The 25,202-nt window shown below is 38.3% G+C and overlaps 1 protein-coding gene across 1 annotated transcript in view; it reads left to right on the top strand.

The window, feature by feature from the left end:
• The window catches only part of OBI1 (ORC ubiquitin ligase 1), a 41,446-nt gene extending 17,511 nt beyond the window's left edge, over positions 1–23,935 (top strand). The window contains exons 4-6 of the mRNA XM_068984603.1: positions 346–594; positions 3,818–3,906; positions 21,308–23,935. Coding sequence (XP_068840704.1) covers positions 346–594; positions 3,818–3,906; positions 21,308–22,823 — 1,854 coding nt within the window. The 3' untranslated portion in view covers positions 22,824–23,935. The remainder of the gene's footprint in view (positions 1–345; positions 595–3,817; positions 3,907–21,307) is intronic.
• The last annotated feature ends 1,267 nt before the right edge of the window (positions 23,936–25,202 follow it).

Genomic DNA, 25,202 nt, shown 5'->3' with positions numbered 1-25,202 from the left:
CTCAGAATTTTCTAATGAAGAATCTACTTCCTTGTTGAATTCATGTGACTTTTCATATTTTCTGAATATTTAAAATGAAATTAAAGATTTGACATTTTCATTTTTTTAAATCACAAATGATCATTGAATTAAAAGCAATAGAGATGCCAATTTTTATCAGTCAAAATACATTTTGAAAATTTCAGCTGTATGTGACTTTCTGTCTACAAAGTTACTCTGATGCATAAAGAATCTGTGTATCTACAGGATTTTTAATGTAAATTTTGAAAACATGTTGACTTCACTCTAGCATGTGTATGTGTTTAGTGTCTGTGTCTACCTGATGGCTGTGCAATGTTTTTTCAGGATGAAATAGATTGTCTACAGAAAGAGGTAGACGAGCTTAAGAGTAAAAACGTCAGCTTGGAGTCACAGATCAAGACTATTCTGGATCCTTTAACCTTGATGCAGGGCAACCAAAATGAAGATAAACTTCCAGTTGCAGATAATCCAAGTAAAATTGACCCAGAAACTGTAGCAGAGTGGAAGAAAAAGCTTAGAACAGCTAATGAAATCTATGAAAAAGTGAAAGATGATGTGGATAAGCTAAAAGAGGTAAGTTGTGGTTGTGTTTAAAATTCCGTAGTATTTTAAGTACCTTCAAAAGAATAAATAGCCACACTATTTTGAGTCATTCTTTAGATGATTTGGGGAGAAAGGACAAATCCCTGGATGAGCATTTATAAACAATAAGAAAACTTTTTCTCTTTAAATCTTAATAGCTGCCAAGAAATATCAGGTGGTCCTATTTGTGACTGTAATTGGAGACTTTGTAATTGGAGACTTTGTAGTGCCTCTATATGAGTTTACATCTTCTTGTGAAAGAACGACATCAGTTTAAAGGATGTGTTTCTATTTCCCCCGCTTTGTGATTTGGCTTCCTTTTTTTTTAAAAGCTTATGTCAGTAACTGCCATCTATGCATAAAGACAGACCTGTCTATTTCCCTACCTATAAAATGGAAGGTTTCGACCATCTTTTCTCTAGCATTCCCTTTCTCTGATGTTTTAATATTGTAAATAGTTAAAGACTTGACTAATTCCAAGAGAACTGTGAGTGATGGCTTTAGACTACTCCACACAAAAGAATATCGTCGATGAGAGGCAGTTTAATTTTTTCAGTTATTCTTTATCCACGCAAGAAGATAGAGAAAGCATAGGTGAAAAGGGCAATCCTCTAGGATTTTCCAGTCTAGGTAAGGAGGTGATATGCATGGCATCAGCATTAGAGGTAATGAAGTGATGTAGAGCTATGCTGGCCAGAGGGACTAGCCTTTTGTCTTGGCTTCAGGTTTATCCACAGTGGAGGCCTGTTGTGCTGAACAGAGATGGGTTTGTGGTATCCAGATTCACAGCCCCCATTCAACCTATCTGCATTCTCTTAAAATACTGTCACTGTGCTGAACTACTGAATTCCACCTCCTGAAATCATTAATGCTCTACATATTTTAGAGATGTGCTGCCACATACCGGCTCTCTGATGCTCAGTGAGATTAAATAGCAGAGAATTATCTGCAACTTTGTGTGAATACTAAGTCAAATTGCATACCCACGTCTAAAATAAATGCCATCTGGGCTCAGGAAGGCCAAGATGAGAGAAAGCTGGGAACATAGTACTTTTAGAGAAAAAAGAAACTATGGATGTAATTGCACTGAGTTTGCTACAAGCCTAGGGGAAGTGTGTTGTTCCTTTGGTTTATAGTGGCCACCATTACCATGTTAGTTTGAGAGGAGAAGAGGACATGGAAAGGTAGCTGAGAAGTCACAGTGTTTATCAATCAGCCATGTCCTCATTAACTGTCCTTGAACTATCAGTAAGTTTTGTATGGTTTCTTTTATATTATTGAATTTCATTAAAATATTTGGCAATAAATGCTTCTTAGAGCATGAAGATATGTATGAAAACTCTACTCTGAGTTTATAAGAGTGGTATAAGGGATGTATGTAAAAGAAAAGTACATAAAATACAGTTTTTCTTTGTTCTTTTAAAGATCATATGTTAAATTCAATACCCAAAGTTACCTTGAGAGCTCACAATTATTTGGGATACTTGAAAAGCCCATTTTGAATACCTAGTGAAGGAATTAGGTAGAACTAGGCAATAAACTGGAACATAAACTAAAAAAAAATGGACTGCAGAGGCAAAACTTGAATGCAAAATACGAAATAACAGCATACTATAAAACAAATATAGGAATGCTGAAGATTCAGAATAAAGGACTACCTAGATTGAGTGAAATGGACTTTTTTCCTTATGTTTCCAAGACAAGTGAGTTTTGAACCATTATGAAGCCAGTGTGGAGATCACAAAGTATAATAGTTAGCTGACATCTTTATTACTCTTTTAGGTGCAACAAATAGGCAGGACTCTCCCCTTTGTAACTTTACCCATCCAGTTCTCCTGAACTTGAAAATATCTCTGATAATTGAGGGTTAGCCAGCTCATAAAGAGCATCTTAGAAAGCCTCGGGACTGGTGAGAGACCTTGTCCAGGGGAATGGGGAAAAGAAATCAAATGAGGTTCTAATTTAAGCTTGTCATTCATCATCAAAAAACATTCACTAAGTGCCTCCTCTTACAGTGCTATGCTTCAGGGCTTAATTCATTGTGTGTGCGTGTGTGTGTGTATAAGGAAGTATATTACCTTTCCTATGTCTTCAGAGAGGCAGTAATGGTGTTTATCAGTCACGTAAAGAATTAACTCTCCACAGTCCTGGTTGGTTTGCATCCGTGAAGATAAGCAGGTACTCAGAATCCGAAAGGAACCTGGTACATCTGAGAGAGTTAGGTTTGGTGTTGAAAAGAGTGTCCTCCGCCCTGCTTCCCTTGTCACCCTCTTGGGGCATTTGTGTGTGGATGGGCAAGTACTATAGTCAAGAATTCTAGAAATTATTGGTCAGATTTTTAAAATCTGTTTTCAGATTTTCTTAGTTTAAACCTTTTGGTTGACAATTGTTCTGACACTTTGAATGTTGATAGTCAGACAATGAATTTCCCCTGCTAGGTTAGTGAGATTGGTTCCTAGCCTAGGAAGTCTTATTTTTTGTTGGAATTCAGAAACACAATGACTAGCAGATTTAAAAGAAGTCACTTCTAAGATTCTACAACAGACACTCTACTTTTGGGGCTGCCCAGGATCAATATTGACCCTCTAGATTTTCTAGCAATAAATATTTTGTCAGGCAGTTTTTAGGTATGCAACTCCTAGAAGGAAATCATACTTGCAATTTAAAAAAAAAAAATCAAAAAAGAATCCATACAATTTATTAGAAAATATTGATCCAAGAAGTTGTGAGCCAGAGCATTTGGGAAAGCCATTTTGAAGAAAGCAGGCAAGTAGTTTAACGATATTAGATATGTTACCACTAAAAACTTTTAAAATAGCAACCAAAAATCAATCTCATAATGCAAGATACTTAGCCGTTAGTTTTGTGAATAATTGCATGTGGTATATTGTTACCATGCTTAGAGTATTCAGTTATGTGAAAAAGGAAAAAAAAAAATTGCTGATAGTCCCATAACAACTCTAAGCTAACTAACATAGCTCCGTTTATTTCCCTGGATAGAAGATTTGCAAAGTGCTTGGGGAATTTGGATTAAAAATGTGTGATCGTGTTCAGTTTCCCAAGTCATTCCCAATGGTGATTTTAAGTTTCTGAAGACATGCTCTGGTATTCAGTTTTCTCATACTGTTGCTCTAAAAAATACAGATGGCTCATGTCATAATTTTTACACATTCGTTAACGTGTGCTTAATTATTTTCAATACTTTTTTTTTAAGGCAAATAAAAAATTGAAATTGGAAAATGGTGGCCTGGTGAGGGAGAATTTGCGACTGAAAGCTGAAGTTGATAACAGATCACCTCAGAAGTATGTATTTTGCTCATAGAGCAATGTTTCAGGTTATGTCAGTATTTTAGAATAAGCTGCTGTTACGTTATGTTTTTCAGTGGATTCTTTGTTGAAACATGTAAGTTTAAGTAGAATGTCTTACCTGTAAATGTCAAGTGTATACTTAGGTTATTGGTAAAATCTTAGTGTCAGTTAATGCTAATGTTGGAAGAAAGGATTTCCTTCTTATCTTTTTTCCTTACCTAATTATCAAGAGGTTTATTTTATGTGACCTAAGACTGGTGAGCCTCCACTTGGTTTTACATATAACTGTTTAATGATCCTAACAAAGAGTAGGGAGACTAACATGATGCCTTTTGGATATTTTTTGAAATAATCTTAATGATAGTTAAAATTCATCCATTGCTTTGTCTTTACCAGGTACAACAATCTGTGACATAGAACTACTGTTATTCTCCATTTACAGATGATAAAATGGAGGTATAGAGATCAAATTAATTTTTCTAAATCTTCACAGCTAGTAAGTGGTGGAAATAGGGTTCGAACCCAGGTAGTCCAGCCCCAGAGCTGTGCTCTGTTACATTACACTGAAAGCGGTTACACTACCCATTACCCTAAAAAGCCTATCTGAAATAGATTTAAGGCTTCATTTGTTGAATTTTGTACTGATTTGAACTGTACAATTAAATGAATTCTTTTATGGTGGGGATATTTTCACTCCATTCCAAAAGATACAAGATTGCAAAATTTTGAACAGTTAATTTAAAATGCTAAGAAACAGTTGAGAATTAAGACTTGAAGATTAAGAAAAGATAAGAGAGAGCACTTGAGGTTGTTATTGTTCTAGGGGGAAAAAAAAAGACAAGTGAAAAGAAAATGTGACCCCCATCCCTCTGAGGAGTGGCATATCAGAACTCCACACTTTCTTCCTGTCCAGCCGCTTTCTCCTAATGGAAAAAGACGAGAAAGGCATAAACAAACACTGGAAATTCATCCTTCCAGAAGTAGTTCTCTGTTTGTCATTTGAAAAGGAGAAAATATTGCCTTCAGTAAAACCAACTGTGGTATCAGGAAATGGTAGAAGTAAACCATAATTACTCAAAGCAGAGATAACTAACCAATAGAGAAAGAAGCATAGCTTTTACTTTTAAATAGTTCCTTCCCCTGTGCTCTCCAACCTCATTTTTCTTTTCACTTCAGATAATGTCCTACTTTGATGAATTAGTGAAATAAGCTTAGGAAGTGTTGCCGTTAATATATGGTGGTTTGAATCTCTGCTCTTCTTATTTATTGGCAGCTCGCCTTGCCAGTCATAATAATGTTTATCCATTAGCCATTTCCCACAGCAGGCTGAATGGAAGTAAAGCCATTTTGTTCGTAGCTTTTATTTCTTGAAAAGTTGCCCACCAGATTTTCAGATTTAGCTCTAGCCACCAGGATGTGTGTTTTTAAATATCGTTGATTCCTACCTGATAAAGAACTGAAGAATCTCACCTAAAGAAACCTCACCTCTGTCTGTTTTCACAAGCAGTCACACTTCTGAATCTCATATAACTTTGGGATTTGCTTTCTTTAGCTTCCATTGCTTCCCTTCAGGGGAAGGGAACAAGTTCACTTAAAAAACGATTTGAACTGACCCCTGTTCCAGATCAATTTGCAATGCATTGAGGTACTAAAAGTATGGCATTGATTTATAGCCTTGTTTACCTCTGCATCACCAAATCCTAGTGGGAGTCAGAGAGAAGCTGACCACAGCTGAAAATACCCAAATCTGGTTCACTTGAGGAGCGCTCCTATTTGTATTGTATTGTATGAAATTTTGAGAGTTTAAAAGTAAATGCAAGCAAACAGAAACCATCCATTCCATTTCATTTCCTTGATTAGGAAGTGCCTTGACCAATTACTTTTCTCCTCTACTCGGTTAGTTGTCAAGGTGTACTTTTTATATACGTGGCCAGAGTGTCTAATGTATCTTTCAGGTTGTTCAGACATACTCTATGAATCAGGCAGAAGAGAGAGGTTTAAATTTAGATACTAGAAAGAGAAAAAAATTAAGACGGTGTATTTGTTAGCTTGGGCTGCCATAACAAATATATAGACAGGGTGGCTTAAACATTGGAAATTTATCTGCTTATAGTTCTGGAAGCTAGAAATCCCAGGTCAAGTTCAGCAGTTTGGTTTTCTGGCAAGGGCTCTCTTTTTGACTTGCAGACAGCCGCCTTCTCTTTGACATGTCTTTGCATGTCAGAGAGAGTGTGTACTCTGGTCTCTCTTCTTCTTATGAGGCACCAGTCCTGTTAGACTAAGGCCTCCTCTTTATGGTCTCATTTAACTTCAATCACCTCCTAAAGACCCTGTCTCTAAATATAGTCATGCTGAGGGTTAGGGCTTCAACAAATGAATTTGGTGGGGGTGGGTAGGGAGAATGGGAATACAATTCAGCCCATAGCAGAAGGTATTTCTTTTAAGGACTTGCGTGGTGCTCTGTTGCTTAGTTGTGTCCAACTCTCTGTGACCCCATGAACTGTAGCCCACCAGGCTCCTCTGTCTATGGGGATGCTCAGGCAAGAATACTGGAGCAGGTTGCCATTTCCTCCTATAGGGGATCTTCCTGACCCAGGGATTGAATTCGCATCTCCATGTCTCCTGCATTGGCAGGCGGGTTCTTTATCATTACGCCACCTGAGAAGCCCCCCTTTTAGGACACTCAAGCAAATATCACGCTGTTGCCCCAAAACTAGACTACAGTCCAGTGTGAACAAAGGGGACTTAGACATGTACATTGATTTCAAGTAAATAGGATTATATAAAAGTAATGTATTTTATAATTTTTAAAAACAGTGGTATAATCTTTAAAATGAAATCTGGATTATCATTTATCTCTCCTGCTATTGTTTTTCAGTCTTTTACCCTCCATTATATTTAATCTCAATGTGTACCTGGATATTTTTCCTTTTTCAACTTTAGCTTAGAAACCCCTTTGTGCAGTGTGGCAGCTGTCCCACTAAGCATACTCTTCTGGATTTCAATAATATCCATTCTGTTCTTTGTCAACACTTCATTGTCCTGATAGCTAAACTGGTGGTCCAGAAAAATGCAACTGTTTCTTTGACTTGATGTAGCCACTTCCTGAATTAGTCTCTCTCTTCTAATTTGTTTTACCTGAAGAAAACCATCTGCCTGCCCTTTCAGTTTTCTCTAACATGGACTTCTAAGAGAATCAGATTTTATATTTGGACTAAAGAGGAGGTGATAATGTCCTTTAGTTTGCAAGACTGGTATGTGAAGAAAAGCCATTCTCCCAGCCAGTATCCTAGATGCTTTGAACTGTACAAATACTGTTTCTGACCCCTAAAGTTGGTTAGGTTCCCCTTACTATCTTGTACTTTCCCTTTTTAGCACATAATCACAATTACTAATAATTAGTGTTTTGTGTAATTATTTCAATGAATATTAAAGTTTTGTGTAATTATTCCAGTGAATTCAACCCTGAATATTCATTTGAGGGACTGAAGCTGAAGCTCCAATACTTTGGCCATCTGATGTGAAGAGCCGACTCATTAGAAAAGACCCTGATTCTGGGAAAGATTTGAGGGCAGGAGGAGAAGGGGGTGACAGAGAATGAGATGGTTAGATAGCATCACCAACTTAATAGACATGAATCTGAGCAAACTCAAGGAGATAGTAAAGGACGGGGAAACTTGGAGTGCTGCAGTCCAGGGGGTTGCAAAGAGTCAGACATGACTTAGTGACTGAACAACAACTATTACTTACTTCATATTTTTCTGAGTGAGGGCTATAGTTTTATTCACTATTATAGCCGTGCATTTTATAGAGTTCTGCTCCTAGTATATATCTGTTGAATAAATGAATAAAAATGTAGCTCCTGAGAGAATTCCCCTTCCATTTTGCCAAAGATTTAATGAAGAAATTTAGTCATTTTTCCTGTTCCTCTTCTCCATCTCCCATTTAATGGGGGATCCCAAGAGTGTCACACCTCCACATAGTAAGAAACAAAAATAAGAAGCTGAAGGAAGGTAGAACTGCATTTCTCATATTCCTAAACTGTACCTAGAAGTATGGATATATTTGTCCTTGATAGAGTTAGGAGTTCCTAGTGATTTTTTAGCTTCAAATATTATGAAGCTTATTAATGACTTGTAAAGCATTTGGAAGTATTATGCCCTCTCTCCGAGGTCGCTCTGTTCAGTTGTGCCATTCTTTTTCTCTAGTCTCACTGGGCAGAGTTTGTGCCATGTTGCCACCTATTTTGAGGCTTAAACAGAGCAGCTGGCCCATGCCCTTAGCTTCTAACTTATGTTAATAGTGTAGGGTATGAAATATATATGTACATATACAAAATTTTGTATACATAGAATTGCATAGGTCATTTAAATCAAACTTGGTTATAATTGGATTAATAATGGCTTTCCATTCTATAAATATATATTTGGTAATGTTATTGTATCTTTAGTGAGATCTGTAGGTTTGATAACGTTTCCCTGCAAGCATCGTTTTTACTGCCCAGCAACCCTAAGACTTATCATTATGGACCAGTTTTTACCCATGCCTCAGCAACTTCTGGAGGAAGATGAATGCTCCAGCTACTCCTGAGTGGTGATCAGTATTCTATTAGGACATGAAAAGAAGTGTTCTGAGGAGGACAGAATAGACTTCATAAATCATAAGCTGTACTTTCTTCCCCTCGTGCTGTGTTTGTGTTCCTTGAGCCATCTCATCAGCTCCCATGGCTTTAATAATTTCTTAATATGTCAGCGATTACAAAATAAAATCTAAATCATTGGCCTTGCCTTTTCTCCTAAACTGTAGATTCATGTTTCCATCTGTCTATTTTATACTTTCACTCAAGATCCTGTACCTTAAATTCACTGCAAAGCACGAGTTAAATAAATGCCTAATTCTGGAGACAGACTACCTGGATTCAAGTTTCCCTTCTTCTACTCTCTCCTTCCCCTACCCAATTCAATTATCACTATACTCAAAATGGTTTTTTATGAAGTGTAAATCACGCTATTAAATCTCTTATCTGAAACTGTCCAGTGTTTTCCTAAAATACAATCCGGACACTTTGCCAGCTAGTCACGATGCTTGCCTATTCTATCTCATCCCCATGGCTTATCCTGCTCTAGCCATACTGGCCGCCTTCTGTTTCTAAAACATGCTAGAATTTTTCCGTCTCTTAGAATGTCCACATCTTTATATGGCTGTCTCTTGTTATCAGATTCAGAGAGGATTTTCCTGATCATTCCGTCTAAAGCAGTCCTCTGAAGTTGTCCCCATGACCTTTCTCTTGTGGAATTTAGAATGGAGAAGACAGAACAAGAGCTCAAGCAACTAAACAAACACAATAATTTCAGACAGTAATAAGGGCTAAGAAGGCAGGTAATCCTGTAACATTGGTTGTGCATTAACTGTGGGCTCTATTATCAGTACATCTCAAGTTTTAACTCATTTAACCTCACCCACCTACTAGATAGGTACTGCTACTAGCTCCATTTCATAAGATAAACACTGCAGTACAGAAATTTTAACTATCTTCCCCCAGATCACAATGCTAGAAGGTAGACAAAGCCAGAGTTCAGTTCTAGAGAGTCTGGCTCCAGAGTCTGTGCTAATAATCTTACGCTGTATTGCTTCACCATGCCATGATTTTATCACTGCAGTTAAGACTGCAGGAAGTAGAAGGTGCAGAAGCAAAGGGCCACTTCCTTCCTAGCTTCCCCTCCCTCCTTCCCTCCCTTCGTTCCTTCCCTTTCTTTAACATTTAATGGTGGCTTCATGAGTTGAATGCTTGAAAATATTCAACATGAAATTTAATTTACTTCACACTAATGTTTGCAAATACATTGTTGCTGCTGCTGCTAAGTCGCTTCAGTCGTGTCCGACTCTGTGCGACCCCATAGACGGCAGCCCACCAGGCTCCCCCGTCCCTGGGATTCTCCAGGCAAGAACACTGGAGTGGGTTGCCATTTCCTTCTCCAGTGCATGAAAGTGAAAGTGAAGTTGGTCAGTAGTCGTGGCCGACTCTGTGTGACCCCATAGATTGCAGCCTACCAGGCTCCTCTGTCCATGGTATTCTCCAAGCAAGAATACTGGAGTGGGGTGCCATTGCCTTCTCCGAAATACATTGTTAGCAATTCTTAAATATTTCAAATCAACTAACTTGAAGTACAGAAGGCTTGTTCTCAAATAACCCTTCTGAGGTGACATGAAATCTGAATGAAGCCTGTATGACTTGATTCTAACCTTGCTGCCCATCTCCTTCACTTGCAAAACCCCAGCACCTGAAAGGCACCTGATAGATACTTGTTGAGTAATTAAATAAACAGATAAATAACATCTGATAAATTACTTGACTTGTTGGAGCCATTACTTTCTTTATGTAAAATGTGCATAGTGTACCACTTTGAAGATGAAATAATTGTATGTCCTTGGCACACCACGTAGCACAGAGAACTGGTAGAGGTTTGCGTCTAAATAACTGGATCCGTTATCCATCCCACGCTAGAGATTGTTTATCCTTTCGCTTTGTTTCTGTCCTCTTTAATGGCTTTACTACTTATCTGGTTGCCCGAGATAAAAACCTCAGTCTTCCTTTCCTGCGTTTTCCACCGCTTCTTCTCATTCCATTGCTTATTGTCCAGTATATTCTATCCTATCTATTAAATTCCTGTGTAATGCCTCTTCTTCTTCTTGTTCCCACTAGTTTCAATCCACGTGATTTCATGCTTAGCCAATTTTAATAGCCCTCTGCCTCATTGCTCTTGTCCTGTCACAGCTCTGGAGCATTTGCCGTATGTTGCCTGAATTCTAGAATATAAATTTGATCATCTCACTCTTGTTAATAACCTTGGGCGATTTCCCATTTTTCACAAATTGAAGGCCGGATTTCTTAGTATAGTACATGAGCCTCTTTACTAATAGGACTTTAGCTTAGCCTTCTCAGCTCCTCTCCAGCCTTCCTCTTCATGTATGCTGCTGTGGCCATGATGAATTTCTCACTGGGCCTGGATTTGCATGTGGTGACATGTACCTTTGCTCATGTCTTTTCCTTTGCCCCTGGTCCTCTCCATTACCCTTTCATTTTTTATTCAGCTTGATTAATCCCTACCCATCCTTTGAGACTGAGCCCAGTTGTCATTTTGTCTATGAGACTCTCTTAAGATTTCCTATTGTTCTTTTACTGTATTGTTTTAAGGATTATGCTGTATACTGATCGGTTCCATGACTGTCATGCTCAGTTAATCTTCCAACTCCTTGGAATTAAGACTTTTTTTTTGACCATGTCACATGGCTTGCAGGATGTTAATTCCTTGGCCAGGGATGGAACCCATGCCCCTGCAATGGAAGTACAGAATTCTAACCACTGGACTGCCAGGGAATTCCCAAGACTCTTTTTGTGTATGTGATGAACTCAGTGTGTATCTGTATAAAGTGTGTGTGTGTGTGTGTGTGTGTATTTTTCCTCTGGGACATAGCAAAAGGACATAGCAGTCTCACACTCTAATGCTTTACACTGCTGCTTGGAGGGAACTGACCAGGGAATTAAGACTTGAGCTTTCTTGAAGCTTAAGGTGTATAGGGTTTAAGAAGGCAAAGAGAGATTCCTGGCATTCTCCAAATGAGGGGAGCAGAGGGATTCCCTGAAGTCTTCCAAAATTGTCCTAGAGCTTGAGAGTTTGAAAGAGGAAAAGAGGAGACAGTGCCAGGGCTTGTGTTTTGAGTCTGAGTCTCCTCAGTTGAACAGGTTTTCCTGCCCTTACCTGTCTCCATGCTGACTGTGAGCTGCGCCCCTTCCTAGTTCCCAGGTCTAAACTCCTCCTCAACTGTGTCTCAAGACATACCACCAGTACCACGCCTGGCTTTCAGCTTCCTCAGCAACACCTCTGCTCTTGCTGGCCTCGGCTGTTCTCTCTTCCTGACCTTTTCTGGCCTTTTTTGTTTCTCATGATTCTGCTCTGACAAACACAATGATTCCTGGTATTTGACCCCAGCCTGATCCACTGACTGATTCTGCTCTGCCCTTTGGTTTTCCCGGAAGGGGAACTTGTAGACTGTCAGGGGAGCCTGATGATACCCTGGGGCCAGACTGTGACAGCTGGGTGTGCTCAGGCCCCTCAGCCGCCTGAGGGGCCCTTCTCTGGATATTCAGCTAATTGGGGGTGGACAGTTACTGCAGTTTTCTGTCACCTTGTCTTTATTGTATTGATAAGATATTTTAGGAGCCTGCAGTGCATGCTAATGACTAAGCGGTAAGGTTGTCAGAAAGATTACGAACTGCTTGAGAACAAGGATAATGTCCTTTTGTTTTCTTCCTCATCGCCCCTCAGCATATATTAGTCTTCAGTAACTGTCATCTGAGTAATAATTACGGAGTGGCTGGATCAGTTTTTTGTTTTATTTTGTTTCATATTATTCCTCATGCTGAGAGAGAGAGATTGATTTAACTCTAGTGACAAATGTGTAGATCGTATTAGTCCAGAGATTTTTAAGTATGCTTTTTTCCCCCAACCACAGTTGTATTCTTTTATACTATTGAGATTTTATTGTTGTTAAGGTTAGTATACTTTGGGGAAAGGTATGAAATCCTTTATTCCTCTGAGGACTGTAAAAAGATATGAAATAGCATGTCTCAAGATTCTCTCCTTCCATGAAAGATTAGAATTGCCATTTATGTCGTGTCAACTTCAAGGCTGCTCTTAGAGGATAGAAAATTAGGGCATTCCTCTATGGAAATGAAATACCTTTATCAAATAGAATGGAATTTATTTCACAGTAAAAAGAGTAGTCCATCTTCACAGGCAGCAAATATAGATGTGGGATGGCCCTTTTTAGAGACTTACCATGAAAGGAACGTATTCCTTTTCAATTTGCATATACTGCCCAACACTTGAGTGTTCTCTTATTAAGAATTTCTAGGTAGAATTGAAGTGGCCGATGCATGGTAAGTTTAATAATATAAACACACACAAAAGCTTTCTTTAAAGTCGTGTTAGTAATATGAACTATTATTTTTAAATTCGGTTCTGTGTTTGAAAACTTGCAAATCCAGACACGGCCTTTATTTTTTGAGAGGTGGAGGAAAAAGGAATGGCTGCAAGGGCTGACCTCTGTCTTTAGGGAGGAACTGTGGCTTTTTTTTTTTAATTCTTGCAGATATTGGAGCACATTCTGTTTTGGGATAAAACTAAGATGCAGTGTAGCATAGGTTATGTTTTTTATTCCTATTATACCCCTGTGTAAGTACTATGTGATATTTAGGTCCTAAAATTTTTGCATTTAAAATTTTGCTCATTTCATCAGTAACTTTGTTTCTTTGTAGTTGAAAATGCCTGCTGATTGTGCATGAGGTAGACAAGAAGATCATGTATGTTTTTTATACATAGAACAATTAAAGATGGAGCTTCCAGTTTATGATTCTAGTTCAGATTTAGTTTACATATCTCTGGTTAAAATAGTCACCCTTTTTGGGTTGGCATTTGCCAGGTTGATCTGTGCTAGTTTCCTGGAAGGCCATTTTAATAAATGATCTTTGGCAGCTTGAAAATGCTCTTGAACTTATGTCTAGAACATGATAGATGTTTGATAAATGTTTATTGGCTTTGTGCAGACAGATCTGAATGTCTTCCTACATCTTGTTATTTCCTCTCCATATTTCTATTAGCAAATGTATGTATTAATAAATATTACAACAGTGCTAGACTTGGCACTCAGTAGACATGCTAGCATTTTTACTACGTCATAGTATAAATAGGTGCTGATATTACTTAAGCAGGGATCTCACGTTTGGGCATCTCGTGGTTTCATACATGGTATTTGGACTTAGGCAGACTTGGCTTCCTGCTGCTTCCTTTCTGTATAACCTGGGACAAGAGACAAGTGCTTTAAGTGTCTCATTTTTTCATCCTTAAAATAAGAAACATAGCTCTTGCTTCATAAAGGTGACATGACAATATATATCAAGTATATAGCAATGTACTTGACACAAGTAAACTTTAGTAAATTGTGACTGCTGCTGTTAACTGTCACCATCATTGTCATTAATCGTCACTTACACTACTGTAGATTTACCTGTTACACTTTGGTAATGTCCATCCCCAGAGTTCACTTTTATTTATTTATTTGGATGTTGGGCCAGGGAATAGAAACATTGTTTTGGGTCCTCAGGAGGGAAGGTTTTTTTCCAGTTCTCTATCAGTAGGCTTCATGTGGCTTAATAAATTTTTGTGGACTCAACTGTTGTGACAGGATTGGCCATAGATAGTAACTTTTATGATTACCAAAGTCTCAAGAAATGTAGCATTTTCATAACTGAGTCTTTCATTTTAAACAGAGAAGACTCTCTTGAAGAAACCCTGGCAAGTCATTGGGTTCAGCAGTGGCTGAAAATGTCTAGGGCACTTCCCAAAGCTTCTCTTGCAGTTTAAAGACAGAACACTTTCCCCAGTCCTGCCGTTACACACAGAAGGATGAGAATAGATACGGGTCACACACAGACAGGTCATTGGGAGCAGGTTAGAGAAAGGCCCCCACCAGCAGATACAGGCTGGAGCTGCCTCAGTGCTGGTCCTCCCTGTACGCTTTCCCTGGAATAAGCCCCTCCCCATCCTCTCCACACATGTGCATGGCAAAGCACATGCTGGGACCTCTCCTTTTCTTCCCGCTTCTAGCCAAACTCAGGTCCCAAGGAGCTCCTATTACACACTACTCACTTAAGTTACGTCTAATCAAAGAGAAACTCCAATATTTTGGCCACCTGATGTGAAGAACTGTCTCATTGTAAAAGACCCCGATGCTGGAAGGCAGGAGGAGAAGGGGATGACAGAGGATGAGATAGTTGGATGCCATCACCAAGTCTATGGACGGACATGAGTTTGAGTAAGCTCCAGGAGTTGATGATGGACAGGGAAGCCTGGTGTGCTGCAGTCCTTGGGGTCACAAAGAGTCAGACACGACTGAGCGACTGAACTGAACTGAATCAAAGAGAGCATTTGCAGACTTAAGGAATCTCCAGCTCACACATCATGCTTTATGAGAAAATACTGAGGGAAGGGAACAATAGAAAATTTTGTTCTCCTGAAGGTCTACCTTTCCTCCATGTTTAAAGTGAAGAAGATACTTGCCTGGTATCTCTGCAAGTCAGGGGATGAGAAGGTATGCAACTGCAGCTGTGTAGCCAGGCAGCGCTGCAATAAAATTTGCTCTATGACGGGTCATTTTTTCTTAGGTATGTGTAATAGTTCTTTAAAAAACAATTGTTTGAGACTCACTTAAGTTTACTTGGTTTTCCCACATACCAAGCATTACTTTACTACAGGTAATCCTCACTTTCCATGTTGTGCAGAACCATAAAAATGAACATTGAACCTAAAACCATACAAGCAATCTTAATAATCAGTGAGAAAAATCACATTGTTCTATAAACTTTAATAATTTTATCAAAACATTGCATCTCTATAAATGTATATAAAGATGAAAAAATAATAAAACTGATACCTATTTAGTACTTAATATTTATATATACAATGAATTACATATAGAAGCATTGAGAATTGGAATGTCATTTCTTTATTGAAAACTTATGGACAATAATTTGAATTGTGCTTGCCTTCTTATCATATAGCTTATGATAATAAAAGCAAAAACTTTTCTGACACTTCAACAAATTGTCGTATACCTAAGTTTGCATCATAAGTTCGCCTTTCCGAGTTCTCTGGCTTACCTAGGTTTTCTTAAATAGCAACAGTTTCAGCATTCCTAAGTCAGCTATTCTTCTCTATATTTCCATTTGATTCTAACTTTACTACTAGCATCACCAACTCAATGGACATGAGTTTGAGCAAGTTCCAGGAGTTGGTGATGGACAGGGAAGCCTGGTGTGCTGCAGTCCTTGGGGTCACCAAGAGTCAGACACAGCTGAGCAACTCAACTGACTGACTGCTAGCATTAATCACTTTACCATTTGTTTGCTACATCTCATCTTTGTTGGCCAGTTTTGTGTTTTGAATTTCTGTTTCTGTAAAAATGTCATGTCACAGCACAACTCTTACGTTTTATTGTCTGTGTGTGAAGTGGGTAACTCGTGCACAGTCACTTTCAAACTTGGAGAGAAATGACCCGATTGGTCACAGACAGGCTGGATCACAAGCGCTGGCTCAGATCCAAAGATTGTTTTTACTTTGTTTCACTATTAGCTCAGGTGCCAAATTAGGAAAAGATATAAAATCAAAGGTACATGAGGCAGAGGGGCTAACTTCCCCAGAGCCCCTCTTGTTCCTCAAGAAGATGTTTCTGAAATTTGGTGGTCTTGGCAACCTACTGGGCTTGCCGCATTAATCCGTTTTGTTTGGGCTACCATTAAGAACTAGAGAGGCAAACTCAATCAGTCAAGTTTCACGGCTCGTTAATGGCCAAAGAGCTCTAGAGGTTCATTCTTTTCACACCTGGTTCTGGCATTTATTCTTTTACCACATTTACTTCTTCTCACCCCTTCAAACACATTCTTTTCCTCCTGTATGATGAGCTATGAGAAAATGTGGTCTTGGGACTTTTTCATTATTAGAGATGCCTTTATTCTAGTTATAATACTGCAGAGGTCAAACCAGTAGGACTTTCATTTCTCTTACTTCTAGTAGAGACTGGAACACTCTTGTACCTATGTCGTTTTTTGGTCAGGAGAGCCCTCAGCCAGAACGTGTACATCAGTTAACGCTGCAAGAGGGAAAATCCCTTAAACTTCTTAGATTCTAGCAAAACATACTTCTGATATCAGATGCAGCTCCCAAACTGCTTTCTGTTTTCTCTGACGTAATGAAGCCTTTGGCCATCACTGCTGCTTTGAAAATCAAAGCCTTTGGTCTCTAATGGAATGTTTACAAAAATACTCCATTTTGAAATTTGCTCAGGAAAAGGAAGTATGGTAAATGATTTTAGAAATCCCTCTAGCTTGCCTTGGCATTGATTCATTTAATGTTATGTACTCTGGAAATATCTTGAATTAGAGAATAAAGAAGTATTAAAACCCAAGTTAAATAAGCTCTTATCCTCATTGTTTTCTTCCGTGGAAGTATAGCATCAGTTATGCATCTCTAATTGTTATTTTTGTATGAGCAAGTAAACTGTCTTTTGCCAAATTTAATATCAGTATCTAGGGTAAGCTAAAAATATGTCAGAAGTCTCATATGTTTTCATTCTCTTCCTAAGGTGAAAGTGGAAAGTTATTTTAAATGGAGTATAGAACAGCAAGCCTGTATAATACGAACTCTACTGTGTATGTCATTCTCTGTTGCTTTCCTTGGTGTCAGTAGAAAAGAAAGGAAATATGTGTATGTCATTCTCTGTTGCTTTCCTTGGTGTCAGTAGAAAAGAAAGGAAATAAACAGTCAGATATATGGAACATTTAGTTTACTAATATAGTGACTCACAATACATGTAAAAGTGGCCCAAGGACCTTTGGATTATCCTATGGTGTTGGCTCTGTCTTGATGTAAAGCATTGATGTATCTTAAAGTAAGAAAATAACTTTTATTCAAGAAATATTTAATGAGAAACTACTGTGTACCAAGGATTATTCTAGGGAGCTAACCATGGTTCCTGCTTTCTTGGAGCTTATGTTCTAATGAGAAAGAGAGACAGAAAACAGATAAACTACATGGATCAGTTAATTTAGTTGATCAGTTCATTGACTTTCACTATATATATCTTTTGGTTTGCCCACCAGCCCAGGGTCCTTATTAGCATGGAAAAAAGGTTTGACTATTCAAAGTATTGGAGAAGGCAATGGCACCCCACTCCGGCACTCTTGCCTGGAAAATCCCATGGACGGAGGAGCCTGGTGGGCTGGAGTCTATGGGGTCGATAAGAGTCGGACACGACTGAGGGACTTCACTTTCACTTTTCACTTCCATGCATTGGAGAAGGAAATGGCAACCCACCCCAGTGTTCTTGCCTGGAGAATCCCAGGGACGGGGGAGCCTGCTGGGCTGCTGTCTATAGGGTCGCACAGAGTCGGACACGACTGAAGTGACTTAGCAGCAGCAGCAGCATTCAAAATATTATGTATTGAAGTAGAACTTTGGAGAATTGAGGGCAGTGACCTTTTAGAAAATAGCAGCTCCATCAGTGACTCCTCCTTGCTTGTCCCTCTCAGATGTGCTTTGTTGCTGGCCTCTGTTTTTAGTTCTCGTGCCGCTTTGGCTTTCTCTCCAAAGTGATACAAAAAATATACTTAGGCTATCATTTTGACTTCAACTCAGAACATTTGTTAACTAACTTTTTTAAAAAACATAATAGTAAAAAATGAAGGGCATCATCAAATATAGCATCATAAAATGACATTATATCTGAATTTCAGGCTAAAACCTAGAATAAGAAGCTGGTAATATTTTGGGAAACATTCCTTATTTGTCACTACTGAGTCTCCAAGGACATCCTATGGGAATAGCTGACTTACTATCTAGTAACATTATTTGATTTGATTTTTTTCCTCATCTGAGGATCAGTTCAGTTCAGTTGCTCAGTTGTGTCCAATGTGACCCCATGGACCGCAGCACGCCAGGCTTCCATGTCCATCACCAACTCCTGGAGCTTACTCAAACTCATGCCCATTGAGTCATTGATGCCATCCAATCATTTCATCCTCTGTTGTCCCCTTCTCCTCCCACCTTCAATCTTTCCCAGCATCAGGGTCTTTTCAAATGACTCAGTTCTTTGCATCAGGTGGCCAAATTATTCGAGTTTTAGCTTCAGTCCTTCCAGTGAATATTCAGGACTAATTTCCTTTAGGATGGACTGGTTGGATCTCCTTGCTGTCCAGGGAACTTTCAAGAGTCTTCTCCAACACCACAGTTCAAAAGCATCAATTCTTCAGCACTCAGTTTTCTTCACAGTCCAACTCTCACATCCATACATGACTATTGGAAAAACCATAGCTTTGACTCCACGGACCTTTGTTGGCAAAGTTATGTCTCTGCTTTTTAATATGCTTTCTAGGTTGGGCTTAACTTTCCTTTCAAGGAGCAAGCATCTTTTAATTTCATGGCTGCAGTGATTTTGGAGCCCCCCAAAATAGTCTGTCACTGTTTCCATTGTTTCCCCATATATTTGCCATGAAGTGATGGGACCAGATGCCATGATCTTAGTTTTCTTAATGTTGAGTTTTAAGCAAACTTTTTTACTCTCCTGTTTCACTTTCATCAAGAGGCTCTTTAGTTCTTCTCCGCTTTCTTCTGTAAGTGTGGTGTCATCTGCGTGTCTGAGGTTATTGATATTTCATTTGAGGATAGTTTTATTATTAAAACTGCATAAGAAAAAAGTTTTATCTTGGTAAGCAAATTTAAGACTGTCGCTTTTGCTGTTTGCATTAACTAAACATGCTGCACAGTTTTTCCGTTAAAAAGTATGTGGGTTTGATTATGCCAGAGTAGTTACAATCAGGAACTCACAGTTTTGTTTTGTTTTTTTTTAGCTCTTGACTAAGCTGTGCAGGGTCTTTGGACCCTGACCAGGGATTGAACCCGCACATCCTGCATTGAAAGTACAGTCTTAACCACTAGACAACCAGGGAAGTCCCCAAACCCCACATATATATTTTTGCTGAATGAACTTAAAGATCTTTATCCACCTTTTAAAATTCTCTGGCAGAAACTGCCGCTCTGTCAAATACCACCTTTACAAACAAAAATTATTTTCCTTTGGCGAAGAAGGAAAACCACCCATCATTGATTTAACCAAATACTTGTAATCGTAAACTTTGTCTTTAAAACAAGGAGGCTAGTTATTGTAGTTGCTTTTATTTTTGTTATACTCGTGGTGCCTGCTTGATTTTTAGAAGTTGAAGGGAGTATGCTCTTTTTGGGAGTTCAGTTAATTGCAGGGAGTAGATGAATATTCAGCAACCTGTCTTTTAAGGGCCTTTCTAATCCTGAGATTTTATGAGTCTATATTTACCTTTGCCCTTATTCTTGTCCCTCAGTGCAAGAGCAGGAATCATGTTAGGGGAGAGTTGGGGAGTGAATTGGGCTTTAGTTTAGGAGGAGGTGATGGGTGCTGAGTGGGAGTCATAGAACATACAGGGGTTGACTCAAAGAGGTACAGTTACTGTTGACTCCCTCTCCTTTTTTATGTTTTAATACTTAGTACATTTTATTAATTTTAATTATTTTTGTAATTAGGGAAAAAAAGAAAGAAAAATATAAATCCATAGATTAAAACAAGTTTTAAAAATCACCTTCTCAAGTACCTGGCTCCAAACAGACAATCCTTGAATTCTTTAAGATGGATCTCTATTTAAGTCATTGAAAATATGATTAATAAAAAGCCTTTTAAAATACTTTTGTGGAGAGAAGTTATTTTTCATGGGATTAGAATATAAAACCTATGTTTATTGACTCCTATGAAGCAGTTTCCTGAAAGATGTAATTTTCCTTGGTGGCCAGATCAGATAGAATTTAAGGTAGATATTTTATGTCCCTTGGAGCTGGACAGTCCTACCAATCATTTTATCATCAGCTCCAAATATACCACCATCCAAACATTTGGTGCTCAAAAACTGCCTTCTGAGCCAAACCCAGTACTCATTCTTAAGGGAATAGTGAACCCAAGATAATCCCAAGTGAGAGGAGTGAATTATTGTTGTGTTCTTTTTCCCATACTTTTCAGAAAATCTGAAAATATTTAATGTGTATTACATTGGAATCTCAAGCACTGACATTGTGTCTCAAAGTTAGAAGAAATGAGATTGATGTCCCACACGGTTGTAAAATGCCAAAAATAAGTAGAGCTGAAATGAGTTAAAGCCGAGTATTCAGAAAGGCCAAGTGAAAACTTCAGATCAAGGGTAGCTGTAATTGAAAGGGTCCAAATAAGTATTTAAAACCACTCCCTGCTGGAACTGCTAAGATTTCTGAATTTCAAATTGGCATTTTATGTTTGACAAGGTGACATTGTATAAGAAATGTATTGTAAAACACTTCTGTACAATAGGAAAATGATTGAATGTAAATATTTCAAGATGTGGACCACTGTTCAAATGTTATCATAAATCTTTGCCATTGTTTTAGGGTGTAACTCTTCATGCATATATGAGCTGGATTGATAGCGCCAGTACTTGGGGAGGGGAATCATCAGCAAGTTTCTGCCTCGCTGTCAGCACTAGCGTGATTTGACCACAGAAGTATTATTAGGTCTTTCCTATTATTATCATATGCTTGTAATTACATAAATGGGGAAACCCTCTTTTGAAGATACTACATCTGCCCTTGCTCTTATCCTGTTCATTGAGCAGTCTGAAATGTCACTGTTACATGAAATTAGGATGGGTGGAGACAGTTTGCATTCTTAAACTTTAGAGAGAAGAAAGCTTAAACTGTAAGGTTAACTATCCTTCCATTCCTTGCAGGTTTGGAAGGTTTACAGTAGCTGCTCTGCAGTCCAAAGTAGAGCAGTATGAACGTGAAACCAATCGTCTCAAGAAAGCACTGGAACGAAGTGATAAATATATAGAGGAACTGGAGTCTCAAATTACACAGCTGAAGAATTCAAGTGACGAGAAGGAAGCAATGGATGCCATTTGTCAGAGAGCACTTTCTACAGACAGCAAGGGAAGCAAAGGCACCGAGGAGGATATGGCATCCAAGAACCAAGGTGATGGTGCAAGAAAGCAGCTTGGCTCAGCCACCTCGAGTTCTCACCTGGCAAAACCTTCTAGCAGTTCTGTCAGGCAGGAGGGCACCAGCAAAACAGAACCAAATTGTTCTAAGAACCAAGACCTGTATCAGAAGCGAGTGGAAACAATGCTCACTGTGACAGATACAAGTATGGATACCTATCTGGAAAGAGAGTGGGGAAATAAGCCAAGTGACTGCATGCCCTATAAAGATGAAGAACTCTACGATCTTCCAGCTTCCTGTGCTCCTTTGTCCCTTAGTTGTCTTCAGCTCAATACGCCAGATAATAGAGAGAGCTCTGTAGTCAAAGCAGGAGGTTCTAAAAAGCAGTCAAACCATCTCAGAAAATTGATGTTTGATGATTTCTGTGATTCTCCGAATGTGTGTAATAAAGATTCTTCAGAAGATGATAGAAGTGAGAGTGAAAAGAAATCAGAGTGTTTTACTTCCCCGAAGACAGGGTTTTGGGATTGTTGTTCCACAAGCTATTCCCCCAGCTTGGACTTTGAAAGCTCAGAAGAGAACACAATAGCAAATTGTGTTGGAGAAATTTCTTCAAAATTGAGTGAGAAACCAGGTTCATGTTTATCCAAGAGGTTGAATTCTCTCCGCTCTTTTGAAATGAATCGGACAAGAACATCCAGTGAAGCATCAATGGATGCAGCTTACCTTGACAAAATCTCGGAGCTGGATTCAATGATGTCAGAGTCAGACAACAGCAAGAGCCCCTGTAATAACGGTTTTAAGTCGCTGGACTTGGATGGGTTATCAAAGTCATCTCAGTGCAGTGAATTCCTTGAGGAAACAGATAAGTTGGAAGAAAGAACTAAACCAAACCTTTCTAAAGGTTCTCTAACTACTGATCAGTTAGAAAATGGAAATGAATGGAAACCCAATTCTTTTTTTCTCCTCTCTCCATCTGACCAAGAAATGAATGAAGATTTTTCACTCCATTCCAGTTCAAACCCAGGAACCAATGAAATCAAACCACCAAGTTGTTTGTTTCAGACTGAGTTTTCCCAGGGTGTTTTGTTAAGCAGTACAAACCGGCTATTTGAAGATCAAAGGTTTGGGTCATCTTTGTTTAAGATGTCCTCAGAGATGCCTGGTCTTCATAACCACCTTCAGTCTCCTTGGTCTACTTCTTTTGTGCCTGAAAAAAGGAATAAAAATGTGAATCAATCAGCAAAAAGAAAAATCCAGAGCAGCCTTTCCAATGCCAGCCCATCAAAAGCAACTAAAAGTTGACAAATTAGAAAGATGTCATTTATGTTTTTGTCCTGAGGAATATAAGGTTTTAAAGTTACTTTTTCTTCCCCTCATAAAAGCTCTGTACAATTTCGAATTGATAATCTTTAGTCAGGTGTCAAGTCAGAATGGTGGATTAGCCTGTACCCTGGATACTTTTGTTCATCTTGAAGAGTATAGTCTTTCATTTTCATTTAGGAATCTTTTTGACCAGAGAAGTTAGGGAGAGGGTTCCTTTTGTGTCTGGTTTCGGTATATTTTGTTTTCTTGAATCTTGATTTATCTATTTGGATACAATGACCTATTAGTAAGTCTCAGTTATCTTCAGAATTTGGATTTCTTAAATAAAAGCTTTGGTGCAGTCTATATACTGTTCATAAGACACTTTTCTTTAAAGCTTCTTAGGGTGGAAATTCTTTTTCCTGCCCCTTTTAATTTATGTTTAGTGATAGTCTAACTTTTATTCAAGGCCACGATGGAGAAACAGCACTCAAACTTTAGTCCAGTACTCACTGGCTTTTTTTTAGGTTTTACATATATGTTTGCATTTTTAACAATGTGTTTTGTCCGGTTTTTGTGAAAATATGTTGCTAGGAAGAGAGAAATCATTTTCTGTATGAAAATATTTGTTTTATGTCTGGTAGCTTTCATTCTTTTATCTTTTTGTGTGTGTTGAAAGTCAGAAATTTGCCTACTTTAGCAAGAAGGCAGGTTTGGAGAAGATTAAACATGGTGGCTTTTCATTATTTCAGATATACAGGTACAAAAGCACTCATTTGCCAAGTTCTTGATCCACTTATGCCCTAGGGGAGCTTTTTTTGGAGTGGTACAGTTCTTGTTTGCATGTTACTGTTCTTCATGGAAACTCTGTATGCATGGTAGCAGTCTTGCTTGCACTGTTTTACTTACTTAAGAAGAAGAAGTTTCAGTTGGCTAAAAGATTATCTTTTATGTAGGACAGAAAAAAGATTGTTTTTCATGAAGAATGTTGAGAGGAGGGTGAGAATAGGTGAGCTAAGCACAATTTTTAATTTAGGTTCTTAAAAGATATATTCTAAACATGTTTGGTATGCCCGGATAGGCCTTTAAAAATGGTTTGTATGTTAATGACTTGTTTATCTAATGTGCACTGAACATTTTACATTAATACTGTACTGTTTTACATTAATACTGCATGCTTTTCTATGTGAACTGAATAAAGGATGTCATAAACACTGTAATCCTTGTTGTTGTCCCATGTTGAATTAGCCTACAAAGACCAGTACAACTTAGCATTTTTTATTGTATTGCTTTTATTATACAGGGGTTGGCAAACTTTGGCCAATGGTCCCAATTTTGGCCTGTGCCTGTTTTCGTGAAAGGCCTGTGAACCAAAAATGTTTTATACATTTTTATGGTTTTTAAAAATCCAAAGAATATTTCATAACACAGGAAAATGATATGAGGTTTAAATCTCAATATTCCTAGACAAAGTCTTGTTAGAACACAGCTACACATTTTACAGTTTATCCGATAGGACTGCTTTAGCACTGGTAGAGCAGAGCTGAATAGTTGCAGCAGAGACCATATGGCCCACAAAGCCTAAAATATTTACTATTTGGCCTTTTACAGAGAAATTTGCTGACCTTTGTTATAATTGACTCAGGATTCAGTGAAACCATAGAAATATAAAAAACCACTTTTATGAGTTGGAAAATCATGACCTCTGCTTTTAAAAGTAATAAGAACCCCCCCCTACACACACACAAAAGGCTTAATGTAAAGCGTAATTTTTGTTCTATCATATTTTTTCCAATAAGTATTTGTGCATGACTTTGTCTTTCTGATAATCTTTAAGTTAATGGATAAACTTTCATAGATAACCGCCATTTAAATATCTTTGACAGTGTAGATATGCATTTGAAATTCTATTAAATATAGAAATCTAAAATCTTTCTGAATAGAGTAAACTTGGGGGTAAACCTCACTGTAATTCTGTCTGTAATTTTTTTTTATTTTTCACCATGAGTGTGTTAGTTTTTAATACAAACTGACACTGTGTCATGGAAATGCAGAGTGTGTAGCCTGATTGACTAATGCCTAATGGGGGTGAGGGTGTCTCTCTTGGGCTGGAGTATTTCCCAGCTGCTTCAGAAACACTGCTTCATCCTCTCTAAAACACTAACTCATGTATCATATTAAAATAACCTGACATTACTCAATTAGAGGAAATAATCTGTGCAGGATTTGATTTTAGTGACACTTCTGTACTCCTAATCTCTTTACCATAATTTCAAATGTCATGACAAATATGGTAGTCTCATTTTGTTGTTGTTTAGTCACTCAGTCATATCCAACTCTTTTATGACCCCATGGACTGTAGCCCACTAGGCTCTTCTG

The sequence above is a fragment of the Capricornis sumatraensis genome, chromosome 12, assembly GCF_032405125.1.
Source record: "Capricornis sumatraensis isolate serow.1 chromosome 12, serow.2, whole genome shotgun sequence".
Classification (NCBI taxonomy): domain Eukaryota; kingdom Metazoa; phylum Chordata; class Mammalia; order Artiodactyla; family Bovidae; genus Capricornis; species Capricornis sumatraensis.
Note: the sequence above shows the minus strand (reverse complement) of the source record. Positions and strands in the feature narration are given on the sequence as shown.